Raw genomic sequence first — 17,955 nt, forward strand, 5'->3', positions numbered from 1 at the left:
GCCCGCCCCGCAAGGCGCCGTGCTGCGCGCCGCCGCTGCTGCGCCCGCATCACCCCTACTACAAGCGACCACTGCACGTGTCGCGGGTGTGACTCGTGTCGTGTAAGACAGACAGACAGACTACAGGAAGAGTGTCTAGTGAGAGACTAGTGAAAAAGAACAGTGTGATGCCTTCTGTGAAGGCGGTCTCGATATTTTTGTACAAATATTTGTAAATAGTGTAAATTTGATATAATATACTGTTGATTTTTATATAACATGAACTGTTTTCTTTTTTACCTAAGAAAATGATTTTGTTTATCGCTGTGTGTGTGTGTGTGTGCACACGTACCCCAAACGTGAGTAGAAGAGGTCAAAGATACACTGCATACAGTTTGTAAAATGCTTATCGAAAATATTTCTAAAAATAATTAGAGTAAAAACAATAAAAATATCCTCAAAACGATAAATTCTGTAGCTGATTGTTTGTCAGTAAAATAATACCATAATAAAATACTGCATACGAGCGCCATCTTCTGGTAACACAGTAAAAATATATCCCTATGTAAAAGAGTCAGAATAAATGAAACATGTATCAATAAATTTCTAAACATATATTACATGAATAATAAGATATACAGAGCTCTCTATACAAACATATAACATTTGATAAATCACATAATTTACAATTTTCCTTCCTGCCATACGAACCCTGAACATTTCCTTCCAATCGTGATATATAATTACAGATTTAAAAAATATATCAAACGGCGAAGTAAAACATATTGAATAGTATAGAAAAATTAAAATTACAAGATTTTGTACAAAAATAAAGAAATATATGGAATGTTAGAAACAAATATCATTATATAAATATATTTTATGTTTCTCGCTTTATTTTATAAGTTAAATTGTCACTAATATATTAACAATTAAATACATTTCATATAAACTACGTGTAGGTCACAATAATTAGGCCACAGTTAACATGTTACGGGTAGTGTCTCCACTGCCGGAATACTTGTATCGAAACAGTTACAACATGTTTTAATACAAGTAATACTATAGTGGATTTTCATTGTTAAACAATCAAATTAAAATGTAAAAAAGTAACACGAAACTGCAAGTTATATAATTTCACTAGCGATTAATTTAGTATTTTACTAGAGAAATATTTAAAAATACAGTTTCATCTGATGAGATGGACATTATGGTAGAATTTTTCTATAATACTTGTGTCTGAATAGATCAAAATGATGTGCCAAAAATATCACTAACATAAACATGGTTCTCAGGATGATAAAATACACCTTACAAAATTCCAAACATTTGTCCCATTCAAAAGATATTTGTTGTCTCTGCTATCCCTCTTGCGCCGCAGTCAAGGTGTCGAAGAGCTCTGAACCCGGATTAGTCAGATCGTTTCCGGAGCCGAAATAATTAGAAAAGTTGAAAATACTACTCGATTCCTTCCTTACATTTTCAGTGGAAAGAAACTGCGCTAGATTCCCGCTATGGCTGGGCGTAGTGTTCGCGCTGAAGGATTTGTGAGGCGGCGCAGGCGCAGTCGCAGGCGCAGTGTTGTATGGCTCTGGCTGTAGAACATTTTGGTCCTTCGAGTCGGGCAAGTAGCGATTCTCTTCAGGATCATAATCTGATATTGTTAACTCTTTCGCTTCGTTGTAGGGATTGGATAAATACTCGGCGTACAGGTCACTCTGTTGTGTTTCAGTTATTGCATTAGTAACATTAGTGTCGGTGATTGTGGACTCTATGACGCCTGCATAAGGTTCGTTTTGGTTTGCAATCGGCTGCGGGTGCGCGGTCTCTGCTGACCTCGGACACAACACGGGTGGTTGCGTTTGTATCGATATGCCGATTGGCGTTGAAATCATCTGAAACAAGCAAATTCAATTCCTATTATTTATAATGTTCGCTATAAATCCGAAATAATTATTGCCTATTACCTAAAAAGCAACATATTTGCTTGCAAACGCACACATTCAATTAGTTCTTTTAATGATTTTGCTGATTGGACTCACCTCGTTCAAAGGCTGCAATAGCACAGAGGACGTGAGGCCGGTCTGGTCATACAGCGGGTTCCGGATCGGCACCAGCCCGCCGAGTGGCGCCAACGGAGGTGCAGCGTTACTGACTGCAGGAGGTGCCGCGCTCCCGACTGCTGGGGCCGCAGGAGGGACGGCGCTAACTGCAGTTGGTCCCGCGCCGACTGCAGTCGGTGCCGAGCCCGACATATTGATCGGTGTCGGTGCCACCAGTGAGGGTGTGGCCATGGGTGGGGTTTGGATGAGGTTGACGGGTGAGTGGGCCATCGATGCGACCAGGATGTTGGGGGATTGGGCGTGGGACGTCTGAACGTTTAGGGGGCGGGACGCGTGAGTGGGCGTGTCGGTGGGTGGCAGGGAAGGCGTGGGGGCGGGGACGGGCACGAGTGTGGGCAGCGTTGGGGGAAGTGGGGGCTGCATGTGGCTGGGCAGGTTAGCTGCGGGCCGCGTGTTGTCATTCACTGCAAGTTATATTCATGTTTAGTTGTTTTGTATGGAGAAAGTTAGAAATGGCATTCAAATTTAATGAGAGCGTATTGAGGTTACCTTCGGGAAATAGTTCGTCTTTAAGTGTGGGCAGAAACTCTGATATGATCTGCCAGGTGAGGTACCACAGCTCGTTGTAGTTGTCGCCTGTGTTGAATATCTGCAATAGGGTAACAAAGTAACAATTGTATTCAGATGATTTGTACTTATATTAAGATGTAGCCATGTGCGCACGTACCCTGACGGAGTGCATGACGAGCAGCATGTTCTTGAGCGACTCGAGCGCGGCTTCCTGCAGCGGCTCGTGCGGCGTGGCCAGCAACGCGCGCTGCACGCCCAGCACGCGCGCCCACAGCGCGCCGAAGCCCGGGCGCGCGCTCAGAGCCTGCAGGTGCTGCAGGAACACCTGCACACCACACGCATACAATATTAAAAATACCGCTTATCTCCTTAAAGTCAATGAAAAGAACTTCAAGTATTCTTTTAGTATACATTTATTTTCTAAGACGAACTTTTAATCATATTTGTAACTGAACTAGTACAACTATCAACTAGTTGTTGTATGTAAAAGATAAATGCAAAGTAGAAGAATATATATATGTGAGTGTGAGTGTGGACGGAGCGCGACCTTGCACATGACGGTGTCGGCGCGCGCGGCGGCGTCAGGCCTGCGGGGCGGCGCGGCCAGCAGCGGCAACAGCACGTGCTCGAAGCAGGCCGCCCAGCCCGCACCGCCCAGCGCGCCCAGCGCCGGCGCCAGCAGCGCGCGCTGCAAGTACGCGATCGCACTGTTCGCCACCTGACGACACAATACTCGATAACAATCTTATTTATATTCTACGCCTTTAGCTAATAGCGAACTGAAAGTTAAATTTTGGTCCTTCGAGTCGGATAAATTAACAAAAAATTGCTATAAAGAAGCGAGTGTGAAAAGGCTAAAGCTTATGTTTCAAATAATCGTCTAGTTTAACTATAAAATTTTAATGACAGCCAAAAAATATTTACAGGTATATAAGAATAGAAAAATTATGTGTGATCTTGTAGATCTGTGTATGAACATAATTCAACAGTTTAAGGATTTTTTATAATTAGATTAGATACACTTTGTTATAATAAATGTATTTGTACGGGTTAATAATAAAATGTCAAAGTAACAGAATAAATATTTATTTTTGCTACAACATATGCATTAGGTTAAATGAGTTTTGATACAATTATTCATTATCATTGGGTATACAACAGCCGAGGGTCTGCACTTCCTAGTCCAATTTCAAGCCGTACATTGATTTCCACCAGCCGAAGTTCCTGAAAATAATACAATGACATAAAAAGATGTTGCCAATATAAAAATATTTCTTAGAAAATTAATTCAAAATTTAAAACACCTTTTAATATTTTAAATAAAATTTCTATGAATCAATAAAGATTATCAAAAAATACATACCTTGATATTATTTTAGATTTTGTATCGTTAATGTGAACGTGTAGAAGTACGCTGCACAGATACAGTCCTTGTATAATGTAGAAAAAGTGTTGCCAGTTCAAAATATACGATCCATCTTCCTTACGCTGGTCATTGTCCATCGCATTACGTTTGTCATTTGTACCCAATGTTAAAATATTATTTAGTTGACCTTCCAACTTAGATCGGGAGTCTGTATCTACTCTATAAGACCTGACTTGACGATTAATCGATTTCAAATCGTTTTGGCGTAAATCCAATCGAATAGATCTTGATAGATCGCGTTCATTTCGTCGTACGGTTCGAAAATCTTGTCGCTTTTCGATAGATTTGACCCGTTCAGACGTCTTGCGAACAATGCTGTCGCGATTATTAGTGCGTTCCATTTTGGAAATTCTTCCGCCAGGAATACCTCGTTCGGATACGCTTCTGATGATACCTTCGTCTGCGCTTTTCCTAATTTTTTCGGAGAGTTCGCGAATAATCCTTGTACGTTGTGTTACATCAGACACGCTATGTTCTTGGCGGATATTTTCGCGACTTTGAAAGTCTCTTAGCCTATTTTCATTTTGCATAAATCTCCTTTCGTCATTTCGTCTATTCTCACGTTGTTCTGTAGGGTAACTTGTAAATCTTGATTTAACATTGCGTCGTTCGTCAAAGCGAGACATATCGCGTACAATTCTATAATTTTCAATACGGTCTGAGGTTCTTTGAGACAGTTCATTAAAATTGCGTCGAACATTCGTGCGCTCAGTGTTCAGATTTCTGAAAAGTTCTGTCTCATGTCTTTCGTTTTGTTGCAGGTCACGGGCAACAAAAATGCGTTCAGAACTGTGACGAACACTTCGGATCTCTTCAGGAGCGTATGCAACCTCACGATGGAGACTGCGGCGGGAATGTTCTCGTTCTCTAAATACACGGGATTCCATATTCTGTTCAATGCTGCGTGTATATTGAATTTCTCTAGTCATGCGAGTTCGTTGTAAGTTTGTAGAGCGAACAGTATCATCTATTCGGCGAGAGACTCTAGCTTCAAGATCTGATAGGCTTCGTAATCGTGAGACATCTAAACGGGAACTTTGTTCTTCTTGGTGGCGTCTGGTTTCAGGGCGTTCGGCGACAAAACGTGCTTTCGATTCCATACTACGTCTTACATTAATGCGTGCTTGAGGATTCCGCCGATCTCGCATATCAACTCGATCCATAGACAAAGAAAGTTTACGATTCTCCCTGTTTATAGTATTTGCAGATAATCTAGCATCATTTTCGTATCTTACAAGTCGGGAATCGGTAGCGTGTCGACGATTACCACGTTCTGTCGAATCCCGTGATAAATGATCTCTTTCTTGTCTAGTATTGGAACGTTGTCTTCGTAGATCCATAGTACGTTCTACATTTGTTCGCGTACCATAAACGTCACTAACTTCTCGAGAGTATCTTCTATTAACACTGAATCTAGATTCATTATCATCAGCGACATTGCGGGCAACATGCCTTAACCTTGTATCAAAACGTTCAATAGAAAATCTAGAAAGTTGACGTCTAACGGCTAAGTTGCGATGGGAATTAGCTTCGCTAGGATTATTTCTACGCTCCGAAACGTAGCGTTCTAATTTAATACGTCTTGTTTCGATCAATTCTGATGGTGTAAGGGAGAATCGTTGGTCATCTCTGCGTAATGTGGATTGGCTTTCTGTTGACATACGATGTTCTGTACGAGAACGATCTCTTCTGGTATGATCACGTTCATGAGAAGGACGAAATTCTTCTTTAGAAATTCTGCTTTCAGTTTCAATTAGCCTGGTTGGCGTGCTTAGAATTCGGCGTGCGTTATCATATCGCCTATCACTTTGTGGAATGGATCGAGCGAAGCGACGATTCTCATCGAGTTCAATTTTCCGCAGTTCTCTGGAAAGGTTTTCTGATCGTTCCACGGACCGAGTAGATATGTGGTCGGTAATGCGCCGTGCATCCCGTTCCTTTGAGAATCGTCGTTGCTCTTGGAACCTCGATGTGCGAATGTTTGTTGGGAGAGAAGAAAAATGACGATCGGTTTGAATACCCCGGTATATTAGAGATCGACGTATTTCACGTTCATGACCATCTTTATTATTAGCCACAGAAATCCTATTCCTAGTCAATGTTGGTGACGGAGATAACCTTCTCGTTACAACAGGATCTAATGAAGAACGCCGATCTAAAATGGTATCACGGTGTTCAGTACTTAAGTGGAATGTTCGTGAATCTCTCGTCATTCTTTCGTCAGATTGTAATTTAGTTCGAATATTATCATCAAAATCTCGCACAGCACGAATTTGTCTAAAAGATTCCAAGTTTGATTTACGAATGTTTTCTCTTTTAGAAACGCGCCTGTTATCATCAATATCTTTGAGTTCTCTTGAACGGTGCACATCATACCTGTTGTCTTGACGCGATTCAAAACGAGACCTGATTTGTCGTCTTTCCATATTCTCTCTATTTGTCTGACGTTCAGTTTTTCTATCAAAAGGATTTCGTTCCATACCTTGAAATTGTCCATTCCCAAACTCGAACCTACGGGCAGTGTTTCGGACACGACCATCATACCTTTGGAGCGTATTCCTTGCATCATCTCTGCGTATATAGCGTTTTTCGCGAGTATCAAATCGGTTAAAATCGTGTGCTACATGTTCTGTGGTACGTCTTTCTACAAAATTCCTGTTATTACTTTCCGTAGATTTCTCTTCAGAAATACGACGAAATGCAGAACTGTCTTTATCGTCTTTCCATCTAGAATTTCGTATATCTGGACCTCGTATTAAATGTCTGTCATCAGCTGGTTTATCTCGTAGCCTTCTGTATGACAAAAGTCTGGTATCAGAGAAGTCTTCGTGTTCGCAGCACTGTCTTCCATTAAACCGTTCCGAAGTACTCGGAGACGTTAACCAGAGTATGGTGAGCAGTAACAAATGCCAGCAATACATAACTGTATCCTTAGTGAATTGTTGTTTCACCGTCGGATGCTGGATCTGTACTGACTGAGAGCTGGCCGGCACCGAGCTTTTATACCAGTTCGGAGTCTCGTCTGATTACATTTCTATTAGACGCAAGAACGCGTTCAATTTTCAGCATCCTACACTAGGACATTTTAAATGCGGCTTAAATCATTCACAGGCGAAGATAAAATCTATTTAAAAGGCAATTTATTTTTCTTTTTATAGCAAAGTTGTGTTTTTTTTATTTCTATAACGTTAACAAGTATATAAATATGTATAAAATAGAAAATATTAGACAATAACTATAAAACAATTCACACGATTAATATAGATAAATAGTATACTTACTGTAAGTTTGTGATAAAACTTCATTTGCGCAGTAAACTTGTAGGAAATGTGTTTAAAAAAAATATTATAACAATAAAATACAAAACAAATAAAAATAACAAATGCACTTTCAACATAATCATCATATTTACAGATCGAGAATAAAGTAATTCATTGCAAAGACGTGTAACAAATTTCACTCAAAAATTCAAAAATAAGTATTTTTCCGAAGGTTTTCAGTTCAAAATTATAAAAAAATATGTATTTTGTCTGCTGCGGATGCATTCCTGCTTCTAAGCTTTTTATACTTCTAATCATTAAGGAGTGACATGAGTGCACATGACAGTTGACAGCGCTGGTGCCATTTTTAGCTTTAGATTTTTCTACCGATCTCGAATTCATACATTAAGTATGTGAAACCAACATTCAGTAATTCTCATAGCAACCAATTAACGACTGAGAGGGACATGCAATTATCCTTTCTCTGATCACCCCGTGTAGTAGAGCGGTGTGAAGGTTGTCGGTTATTGTTTAAGATTGCATGGGGTGTGGGGTGTGAGGGGTGGGGGTGGTGTTATCAGCGGGTCGCAGCTGCGGCGAGGGTAACAAGAAAATTATCAGATTGTATTCACCGGAGCGATTGATTGACAATCACTCCTCACCCCAGTCCATCACTCCTCACACAAACCTAGTTATCGAGAAACTTCTATTTCGGTTCGTATAAGTAATCCAATTTTCGTTTTTACGATATCCACGTAGAAAATAATCTGGTGAGAGAGATTATAAAAATAGCGAACTAAAATATTTTTTTTAAGGCAAAACATTTTATTTATCCGGCTCGAAGGACTTTATATAATTTTCAGTTTCATAACATATGAATAATTTGATAAACGACAATTAGTAACAAAATAGGATACCTGTCTGCGCCTGTCTGTGCAGAATTCAGCGATGCCTTGCAGCAGTGGCTTCCATGCCACCTCCCACAAGTCGTAGTCCTCACCTCCTTTATCAAACAATTATATATTAATTAAAAAGTATTCGCTAAGTGAGATTGCAGACAAACACCAGTACATATTATTTCGTTTATAGAATGAGAGGAATCAGAAAATTGTATGACCTTTAGAATGATAGCATAAAGTTAAATATTGAAAATATGAGTAGCCAATGTTGTACAGTTACGTGAGATAGTATTTTAATGGAAACATTTTGAAATCTACGAGTTTTAACCTAAATCGTAGCTTATCTATAATTTATGATTTTGATCGGAAGTCAGTATGTAGTCGTGAAGCGATGTCGTGTGACATGTTGTAAGATATCTCACCGTGTCCCTGGTCTGCCTCCTCGCGCCACCACTTGAAGATCTGCGCGGTGCGGCTGTGCAGCGTGTGCATCAGGTCCAGCAGCTGACACACACACATTGTACTTACTCACACATACTGACACGTATCAATAACTCAGATAATAATTTATAAAATTTCAATCATAATCAGATAACAGAGGAATAATATTTTCATGGAGTTACCTGTATGCTGACCATGTGGTACTGGTCGAGCGTGTCCAGCTCCTCGTCGCTGGAGTCCCCGCCCTTGCGCCGCCCCCTGCCGCGACGTGCCTCACCCCCCTCCCCACCGCGGGGACCCTTCGTACCTGCACATCATCATACACTGATTGTATACACACGGTGAGGTGACGACAGTATCACATTGTGTGTGTGTGTGTGTATGTGTACCGTGCGGGTGCAGTGTGGCGCGGGCGAGCAGTCTGACGGCGCGCACTGCAGCGCGACAGTTGTGGGGGGTGACGTGCGCCACGTCGCGCACGACCAGCGCCAGCGCCTCCGCGCACCGAGCCAGCGCGCTCGGCCGGTGCGCGCGCAGCACCACGCCCTCTATCTCCGCATTCCACAGACCTCCTGCGACACCGCTCTCCGCACTCGTCGTACCGTCCGCGCTCGCCTCCTTCTTCACCTAATCACATTATATTATATGCGTTTCCATTCGAATGTCTACTTCAATAATTATAGTTCCTGAGACACTTACCAAAATCCATCCCTGCGTGTGCGGCGAGTGCGACAGCTCGCTCTCGGAGGACACGCTGGTCGGTCGCTTCTCCGTCTCCTCGTCGGACGCTTCCGAACGGCTGGATGCTGTGAGAACACAAAACGTTTGACGTATTTATGTTTCGATGCATCATCTATGCAATATTAGTGCATGCGGTGGTACCGACATCCAGCGGCGGGGGGCCACCTGTCCCCGTCGGGGCGGGAGCGGGTGGTCTGCGGCCAGGCGCCGGCGCCCGCTGCCGCCAGCAGCGCCAGCAGCACGCCCCACTCCTCGCCGCTGTGCACGTTCTGCGCCGACGTCTTCACCAGCTCGTACAGACCGCACGATATCTGCACACGGTGACAGTGAGAGTGAGAGTCAGTACAGCAGTGCGGCACGGCGAGATGGTGGGTGGTGGTGGAGCGCACACTGACCACGTCGGCTTGCTGGTAGAAGAGCTTGTAGGGCAGATGGAAGAGCAGGGTGAGGTGGTGCAGCACTGGGGGCGCGCAGAGCTCGCAGCGCATGAGTCGCGCGGCGGTGCGCAGCAGGGCGGTGAGGGCGCGCGTCAGCGGCTGCGGCCCGCGCGCGCTCGCCCACCACACCACGCGCTCCACGTGCGCGCCCGCCTCGCCCCACACGCTCGACAGCCGGTCTCTGCGCACCGGCACGTACATATACATACATACATACAATACTCACATCTATACAACTAACCAATTCATTATCAATTATAAAAAGTCAAATCTAGAAAGTTCTAGCGTGACTTACCGATTTTGTATAAGCGTTTTTCCAAGTATTTCCAGAAAGAATATAGTGATATCTTCTAGATGAGGATTTAACTGTAAACTTTCAGCGTCCGGCGGTGTGCCGACTGTCACCATGGCTCTTACTAACTCCTGCACAAAAGAAATTATATTTTCATTTCATCCGTCTCGAAGGACCAAATTCACTCAACTCTAGACCTGATGTAACGTTTTATTTTCTATGGTAGTTTCATATCAATGATTTAGAAGATACAGAATGTTTGATAAAGTATAAAAATTTACTTGTAAGCTTTCCAGCTGCAAGAATTTAGTTTCGGTGATGAGCAGACCGGGGAAGTTACATTTGACCACGCAGTCCGTCGCCACGTCGATGAGGGCCTTCTCGTGAGGTGTTGGGGCACGCATTCCTTAAATATTATTCTAACATTACAAAAACATGGACAGTTAAATAGATTCTGTATAAATTATATTTAATTAAATGAGGTTAAATGCAATCCAATGGATTAATGTAATTATAAAAGTGACCAGTCTCTCCCAGCGCGATGTAGGAGTAGATACTGGAGAGCAGGCCGGCGTCTGAGCCTCGCGCCGTGTCGCGGATGAGAGACACGGTGCCGCCTGGAGCCAGGTAGTCCTCCGCCTCCACTAAGCACTACGCACAGATAATATAATAATAGATAATGTAAATTAGGAAAGATTAGGTTAGACATTTAAACATTTTGTAAATGTACCTTGGGCAGCAATCGGCCGATGTACAAGGTTTGCAGTATCTCCAACAGATGTCGCCAGGCGTCGCGCACACAGTCTGCGTGTCGAGCCGCTACCACGCATGCGCGTCGTAGCGCCAGCTGAGCCTTCATAGACTGGCCTAGGGACACGCCTGCGTAACACATAACATTTTACATAAGTTGCCAGAAAAAAATCTGAAATTCATCGTACGGTGTCAAAGTGTAATTTTGTTTAGAAACATACGTATGTTTGTGTGCATGGAGACTTACCAATAGCGATATAGCCGGCGTGCGGGGGCGTCAGCAGTCCGCTGAACTTGCACAGTGTGAGCAGCAGCGTGTCGAGCGGCACGGTGTCGGGCTGCAGGCGCGCCACCAGCGCCGCCACGCGCTCCAGCCCGCCCAGCGCCGCCAGCGCCACGCACTCGCCCCGCCCACTGCCCGCACCGGCCCCGCCCACCTCCTCCGCGCTCGGCTGAGGAGCGCGCTCGTACGCCGCTGACAACGCCGATATCTAAAGCAAAGCAACGTCATCATTTGGAACAATATTGCATCATCCTTTTAGATTATACGAATATTCTTTACCGCGGATGGGCAGAGCAGGGGCAGCAAACGCGAGTGGTGGTGCGGCAGGGGAGGCGCACGGTACACGGCAGCGGACCCGCGCGCGCGTCGCTGCAGCACACGCCACAGATACGCCTCGCGCACCAGACCCACACGCTCCGCAGGCATCACCATCTCCTCGTTCCTATATGTACATCGCACACAAATTGGTTAGACACATATACCTCTAAGCTACTAATTAAATTTCTATGAGCCATCACAAAAGAATCAAGAAATATCAGTTGCTCGGACAAATACTTTAATAGTTTGCTCTAAACGACTTGCAATGTGAATTATTTAGCTAAGTTATGTAACAAGCGCAATGAAAGAAGAAGACAGCGCTGGGTAGGATAGTGCGAGTCTCACTTGATAGCGTTGAAGATGGCTTCGAGCATGGGCTGGTCGAAGTCTCCGGTGCCGTTGCAGCCGCGCAGGTTGCGCACGAAGTCCTCCGCCGTCATCGGCACGTTCAACTTCTTGGCGTTGTGGTTGTGCTGGTCCATGTTCAGCATGATGATAGCGTATGCCAGACGGAACGCCGCATCCGTGTTCGCGAACGGCGATCCGTTTGTCGTCTGCCAAAATTTTTTTTTGTCTATGAACTTAAGTAGTATAACCTTTTTTTCGAACTTTGAAATAACACTCTTACTCTTTCTATAACAGATGAGTTTTTTTAGTAATATTTATATAAGACAGTAATATGACATACATGCCACCTCTCTGCGAACTTCTCCATGACTAGGAAGATGAGCGGCGCCTCCCCGGGCAGCCGGAATGTCTCCAGGTACTGTCGCAGCGCGATGTCGATGCGCTGTCCGCGGTAGTCGAAGCTGTCCGCGAACGCAGACAACACGGACACGCCCCCCGACACGCCCTCGCCCGCCCCCGTCCCCTCCTCGCCCCGCGATGACCGCTTGCAGATGTACTCGCCTGTACACCATATTGTAACAACTTCATAACTACACTAATATTATTCGTATTGTAACTGGACTGTACACTTTTAGGGAATAGTTATGACACAATGTAATAAGTAACGTTCAAGTATACAAACCGATCATCTTCTTATCTAAGTCGGGGTTCTCTCTGAGAAAGAGCGCGACCTGGTGAGGGTCGAGGGGAGTGGCCAGCACGCCGTGCTCCTGCAGGAACTCCACGCCCCGCTCCGGCTTCTGGTTGAACAGCTCAGTGCCCTGCGTCACCCACTGCAACACAACACCAGATCCAACTGAATAAAGGGACTACGTAAATGATAAACCTTAGTCGCTCGTTCAAATTTCAGCTTACCTTTTTCATGTTCTTAATATTATCCAGCTCTGGCTCGGTCGGCAGTTTGCCTGTGGGCTTGTGTCGTGCTGTCCGCGCGCTCGTCACGTACTGGCTGATGTCGTGTGTCACGTGGTCGCTCACCACTGACACGTCGTCCATGCCACCCAGCTCTAATGACACCTGCCCGCCCCTCCCCAGCACCTCCACTCCCTTCTCCTCCTCGACTATCTCTATCTCACTCTTCTCCATTTTCTGACTAGTTCCCATTTCTATAGCCTCTATAATAGTCATCAAAGCTTCTAATGATAGAGAATGTATGTTATAAGCGGTAGAGGAGACCACATTTTTAGATAATAATTTAGTTATTTCTTCGAACACATTCATGCAGTATATATCGCAGTCATAGTTTAAATATAATTCAGCGCAAAAGCCAGGTATCCTGAACATCTGAGCTAGACTTTCTAACGCCAAATGATGTATTTCTTTCAGCTCGTAGATAGATTTAGAAGTGTCTGCGGATATGATTTCGATGATCTTCTTGAAGAAGGCCTCCATTTGGAATTTGAGATGGAACCGTAATGCCTCGAACAGTAGAAAGGACACTTGCAAGTCGAGTGCGAATATCGATATCCTTTCCGTGTCTAATAACTGCAAGAAAGAGAAGGAGCTTAGCTTAAGATCATTTTTTTGGCACATATTAAAAAAAAACATTGTAACCTGTAGCTTGTGAGAGTGGATCGATTGTGAGAAGTCACTGAACTCTATAAATAGACTGGCTATAAGAAGCAGTGTTTTGTGCCTATTTGATCTCCGCCATTTTAGCGCTGATTCTTAGGTGTTGATTCGTACTAATAATTTATATAGAATTACCTGTCACGTAACATCAACAGATATGTTTAAATCGGAACAAAGCAAAAGTTTGGAACAATTTCCTAGCATTATGAAGATGACTGAGGCATGTACTGACGCTGAGCAGGTTCCTGCAGAGAGGGTCGCGCACGAGGTGCAGCAGGGCGGGGTAGCGCGGCAGCTGGTCCCCCGCCACCTCCAGCGCGGTGCCCGCCAGCGCCAGCCCCAGCTGCACCATGGCGGACGTGTTCTGGCCTTCCAGCGGGTTGCACAGTGATATCACGAACCTAAAGTTGGTGAAGCGAATCCATTTCATGAACTTTGTCAAATTTTTGCCACTATTTTTTAGGTTTTTTTTACAATTCTCTTTTTTACTGGTCTCTAGTAATGGTTGTAGTATTTAACCGAAAGTTATATATTATGTGTATTACCTAAAGAGTTCCCTGACACAGACGAGGCCGTAGGGCTGCAGGTTGGGCGTCTCCTCCTGTGGCGTGAACCTGATGCCGCGGTGGTTCACGTACTCCTCCAGCTTCTCCTCCACCTCCTTCTGTGTCTCATCTTTCACCTCCTCCTCCTCCGCTTGTGGGACATCTGCAAAAGATATTTCATTGGAGTCACACAAATATAAAACTGAGACAAACACTGTGAATCTATTCTTCTATACTACAAATATATTTCCTTTCCTTTTCCTAGCTCTGTCTCGCTTTTTAACCGACTTCAAAAAAGGAGGAGGTTCTCAATTCGTCTGTTTGTTTTTTTTTCAAATAAAATAGCTGACAACACATGACTGTTCTGGAAGATTCTTAAACATGTTAACAAAGACAACATACCATCTTTGGTCTCCTCGGGGAGCTGAGAGTTGTGTGCGTCGTGTTGGACGTGCTGCGAGTCCAGTGTGTCAGTGCTGCTGACGCACTTCTCCAGCAGCTGGGAGATGGAGGGGTTCCCGTGCGCCAGGTCCATGGAGGAGTGGCGCGCGTGCTTCTTGCCCGGACTTTTCACCTGCTGCTCTACAGGCTCTATCGTTATCTCCGCCTCGTTCATCAGGTTCTTGTCTTGACTGGAATTATATTAGTTCATCTTACTAATATTATAAATGTATGGATGGATGGATGTTTGTTAAAAATATCTCTAGAACGGCTGAATGGATCTCGCCGAAATTTGGTATATTTGTAGAACATAGTCTGGAAGAACACATTAAGATTTTTTCAGTTATTAAATAAAATTTAAATTTATTAAACAACAAAAAGTTAACTTGTCATTAAGATACTATTGTAAGTAAAAATGTACATACTTCAGACTATGGGTAGCGTCCACTTTTGAATCAGTTTCCACATTGTCAACAGTGGGGGAGGTCGCCCTGTCCGTCAGAGATGACTTTCTGTCAAGCGAATTAGTACCTGCAAGTTGAGAAATATTTTAGAATAAATACACAAGAAATTATAACAAAATAATTCACAGAATATGCATTTATTTGTGAAAATAATAAGTTCCCATAAATATTCAGTAAGGAACAGGTTAAAAAAACACAGTTTTTTTTTACTTAAATAGCTAAAGGATAGGGTTGCATTTTCTGGAAAAAAGGTTTAATACTTTAAAAACACTAACATTTTTTACATTCTTTAACAGATTCAGTTACAACTGTTTCCAAACAGTATTCACTTTTGAATAGAAGTAATTTCACAAAACACTTCCACAAATACAACACTGTTCTCTCGTTACGCAAAATTAACTTTGCCAAAGTATCACATATCACTATTCTCACTGTTTTTCTTAAAACTCCCATTTTTTGAATATTGTTTTACATTTTAACATTAGTGGTTATTATTTTATAATTTAGTAAATGTTATTTTAATAAAATAGAAAATAATAGTTTAAAATCGATGTGTTGATGTTTCGAGTTATTGAACCTGAATGACGCATTTTTATAGATAACATAATTTTGCTAAACTAATTTTGTTATCGAAAATAAATACGTTATGATCTAAATATAAAGAATAACAAATTGTTTAGAGATCAGGTTATCAATAAGTAGTTTTGTGGACGAATGTACATGAAAGGTTGTTGAAACAGACAATTTTTTTTAAAAGTTTAACGAACGAAGCGCCGGTACATATGGGTAGCCAACTGCCTCGCGATCACAAAAATTATGTGTTGGGTATGTCTTGATAACCATACCCCGCTGACCGTTGCCGGCCGCGTGCCATCGAAGCGGCAAACACCCTTTTTTGAGAATAATAATTGTGTACGGAATCATATAGTCCCAGAAAAGCAAAACCATAGCGCCGTCCAAACTACAACTACTGCCATCTAGTATGCGGAAGTTATAACTTTAAGAAAAAAAAAACCTTTTTTTTCATCTAAATAGATAACTTATTTATAAAGAAAGACATTCATTTAAAAAGTCTGCCTAACCAAAGTTGAATTATCACTTTTTCCCCTTAGTGTGTAGATGGCCTTAGTTACTTACTATGTGCTGTACTCATAGATTTCTTCTTAGTGGACTTGTCTCGCTTCTTAAGAGAGAGGCTGAGCGTGGAGAGGTGCGCGCCGGCGTCTTCTGGCGGGAACTGCGGCAGCCGCATGAAGATCAGTTGCGTCATGTCGCGCAGGCATTGCTCTGCATTGCGCCGGAGTAACTCTGGAGGGTAAGAAGTGTAAGTAAAGCCTTGCAAAGGTGAACAAAATTTAACTAAAACAGAAATATTTGAAATGTGAAAGTTTACATAGATGAATGGGTGGATTGATTTATGAATGGATGGATGGAAGTTTGTTATTACATATCTCCAGAATGGCTCGATGCATCTCCCTAAAATTTTACATTTAGGCTAATTCTATGTAGACAGAGTTGTGGGCGTAGCTTTTATCAATGTATTATAGTAGCAAGCTAGCTTTTTAGAAAAGTAAAATTGCATAATCTGTTTAATATAAGTTACCTGTTAGTCTGGTTTCAAAACATATTCTAAAGCAGCTCAGCATTATCTCACAGACACTCTCATCTGTCAACATGGCGCCCTCTGGACTTAACATAAGAGTGCGGAGAACCTACAACAATTATGAATCAATCTGAATCTAATCTAACAACACCTTATTAAACTATTAATATTCTTACAGCTTTAAGGGATATTAAACTATTAATATTCCTTGAAAACCCAGTGGGGCCAAAAGTTGAGAATTAATAAGTTGAAAAAGAAATGTGGAACCTGCTGGTTCACTAAAATCAGTAAATTTTTAATAAAACAAATAGTTTGTTATCTTTAAGCTTGCTATCAAGCTCTTTCATTGTATAATAACATCAATCTATATTGATGTTATTATACAATGAAAGAGTCTTTACTTACTTGTAAAATCTTCATAAGCACAACACCATCAGAGGAGTGATCAGTGCCGACAAACCGAGCATGGGTGACTGCATCTGCAATGTCCTCTACAGTGGCCGGCACACTTGGATGTGTTGGATCTGAAAGAAACCAAACCGACAAATATTCATTAATTATTATTTTTTAAAATATTGAACATGAAAAAATATCTTGATTTTTTTTCATATAATATTGAATTGTCATTGTAGTGACAGATGTGTAGCAAGTTTCAAATTAGTCTATCAATACAAATAATCTGAGTAAATAAACAAAGACCTTAAAATAAACCAAAACTATAGTATTCTCTAGTAACCATGTTTGTCAGAGTTGGAACATTTCATTTAGCTTAAATGTATGTGTTTATCAAAACCAGTATCATTTTGATTGCTTTAAAGTTATATTTTCTGTAATTAAGTCACTGTTTCTCTCACTAGTTCGCTTTAACATCCAGACCAGTTCATGTTAATAGGAAGATAATTTAATTTTAAAATATCTTACCTATAAGTCCATATGATAAGAATTTGTGTATGGCAGAAAGAGCAAGGCTTGTGACCGGCCCAGTCGTCTCTTTACTCCTGATTACCTCCAGAAAGGGGCTTAAATACGTCGGTGGATCAAGAAGTCGTAAATCCTCTACTTGGTTCAATATTGTCTTAAGGTCCTGGAAAGTTCTCATAAGGACGTCGTACTCCTCGTTTGGGAAAGAGTGGGAGCCCCATCGTGTGCTGCGTCGCATGGCAGTGACCAGCATGGCCATCTCACCCTGGACCACGAAAATTCCATTCCCAGGCAGCGACATCCTGATTTTATTTGCTAACGACTAGGTAACAACGAAAACACGGAAACACTCTACATATTTATAAAACACTCTGTTCAGTGTTATGTTTGGGGACACAAAGATCTTTAAATGCGACTGCTAGTTTATAATAAAAATCAATATGAAATTACAACTTGATTATCAAATTCCATCACCATCACGGTCATGTTGACGTTTCAGATTATTGATTCAGCTACTCGCCGCTAGAGTGCCAGCTGACACT

The 17,955-nt window shown here is 42.4% G+C and overlaps 3 protein-coding genes across 4 annotated transcripts in view; 1 reads left to right on the forward strand and 2 right to left on the reverse strand.

Moving 5' to 3' along the window:
- LOC106116900 (frizzled-10) overlaps positions 1-1,256 on the forward strand; it is a 16,252-nt gene extending 14,996 nt beyond the window's left edge. The window contains exon 3 of the mRNA XM_013310959.1: positions 1,227-1,256. Within this exon, the coding sequence (XP_013166413.1) occupies positions 1,227-1,256 (30 nt within the window). The remainder of the gene's footprint in view (positions 1-1,226) is intronic.
- Positions 878-17,898, reverse strand: garz (Sec7 domain-containing protein garz). Of its 2 annotated transcripts, none has more exons than XM_013311007.1 (30): positions 17,414-17,898; positions 16,898-17,016; positions 16,493-16,601; positions 16,027-16,197; positions 14,851-14,956; positions 14,387-14,616; positions 13,985-14,147; positions 13,672-13,840; positions 12,723-13,352; positions 12,490-12,640; positions 12,148-12,368; positions 11,805-12,013; positions 11,421-11,583; positions 11,106-11,349; positions 10,839-10,987; positions 10,633-10,759; positions 10,390-10,514; positions 10,112-10,239; positions 9,775-9,997; positions 9,525-9,690; positions 9,338-9,444; positions 9,028-9,259; positions 8,821-8,945; positions 8,620-8,701; positions 8,216-8,301; positions 3,160-3,330; positions 2,770-2,937; positions 2,592-2,691; positions 2,022-2,506; positions 878-1,874 (listed from the first exon to the last, which is right to left on the reverse strand). In XM_013311007.1, exons 1-30 carry the CDS (start codon positions 17,712-17,714, stop codon positions 1,341-1,343), a joined length of 5,994 nt encoding a protein of 1,997 aa, XP_013166461.1. In that variant the 5' UTR covers positions 17,715-17,898; the 3' UTR covers positions 878-1,340. The 2 variants fall into 2 exon arrangements, with proteins under 2 accessions (XP_013166461.1, XP_013166460.1); XM_013311006.1 differs by having other exon boundaries at positions 9,028-9,265.
- Positions 3,666-5,508, reverse strand: LOC106116957 (flagellar attachment zone protein 1). The gene is made up of 2 exons (XM_013311019.1): positions 3,976-5,508; positions 3,666-3,836 (listed from the first exon to the last, which is right to left on the reverse strand). Exons 1-2 carry the CDS (start codon positions 5,376-5,378, stop codon positions 3,791-3,793), a joined length of 1,449 nt encoding a protein of 482 aa, XP_013166473.1. The 5' UTR covers positions 5,379-5,508; the 3' UTR covers positions 3,666-3,790.
- Positions 17,899-17,955: the final 57 nt, after the last annotated feature.

This window comes from Papilio xuthus, unplaced genomic scaffold (genome assembly GCF_000836235.2).
Source record: "Papilio xuthus unplaced genomic scaffold, Pxut_1.1 DF827680.1, whole genome shotgun sequence".
NCBI classification, from domain to species: domain Eukaryota; kingdom Metazoa; phylum Arthropoda; class Insecta; order Lepidoptera; family Papilionidae; genus Papilio; species Papilio xuthus.

Coding starts and splice junctions, on each gene's coding strand:
- LOC106116957 (XM_013311019.1), bottom strand. CDS start 5,378: ATGGATCTACGAAGACAACGTTCCAATACTAGACAAGAAAGAGATCAT. Junction 3,837..3,975: donor AAATCTAAAATAATATCAAG/GTATGTATTTTT, acceptor TATTATTTTCAG/GAACTTCGGCTGGTGGAAAT.
- garz (XM_013311006.1), bottom strand. CDS start 17,714: ATGTCGCTGCCTGGGAATGGAATTTTCGTGGTCCAGGGTGAGATGGCC. Junction 14,148..14,386: donor CCCCGAGGAGACCAAAGATG/GTATGTTGTCTT, acceptor TATCTTTTGCAG/ATGTCCCACAAGCGGAGGAG. Junction 12,014..12,147: donor AGTTCGCAGAGAGGTGGCAT/GTATGTCATATT, acceptor AAATTTTGGCAG/ACGACAAACGGATCGCCGTT.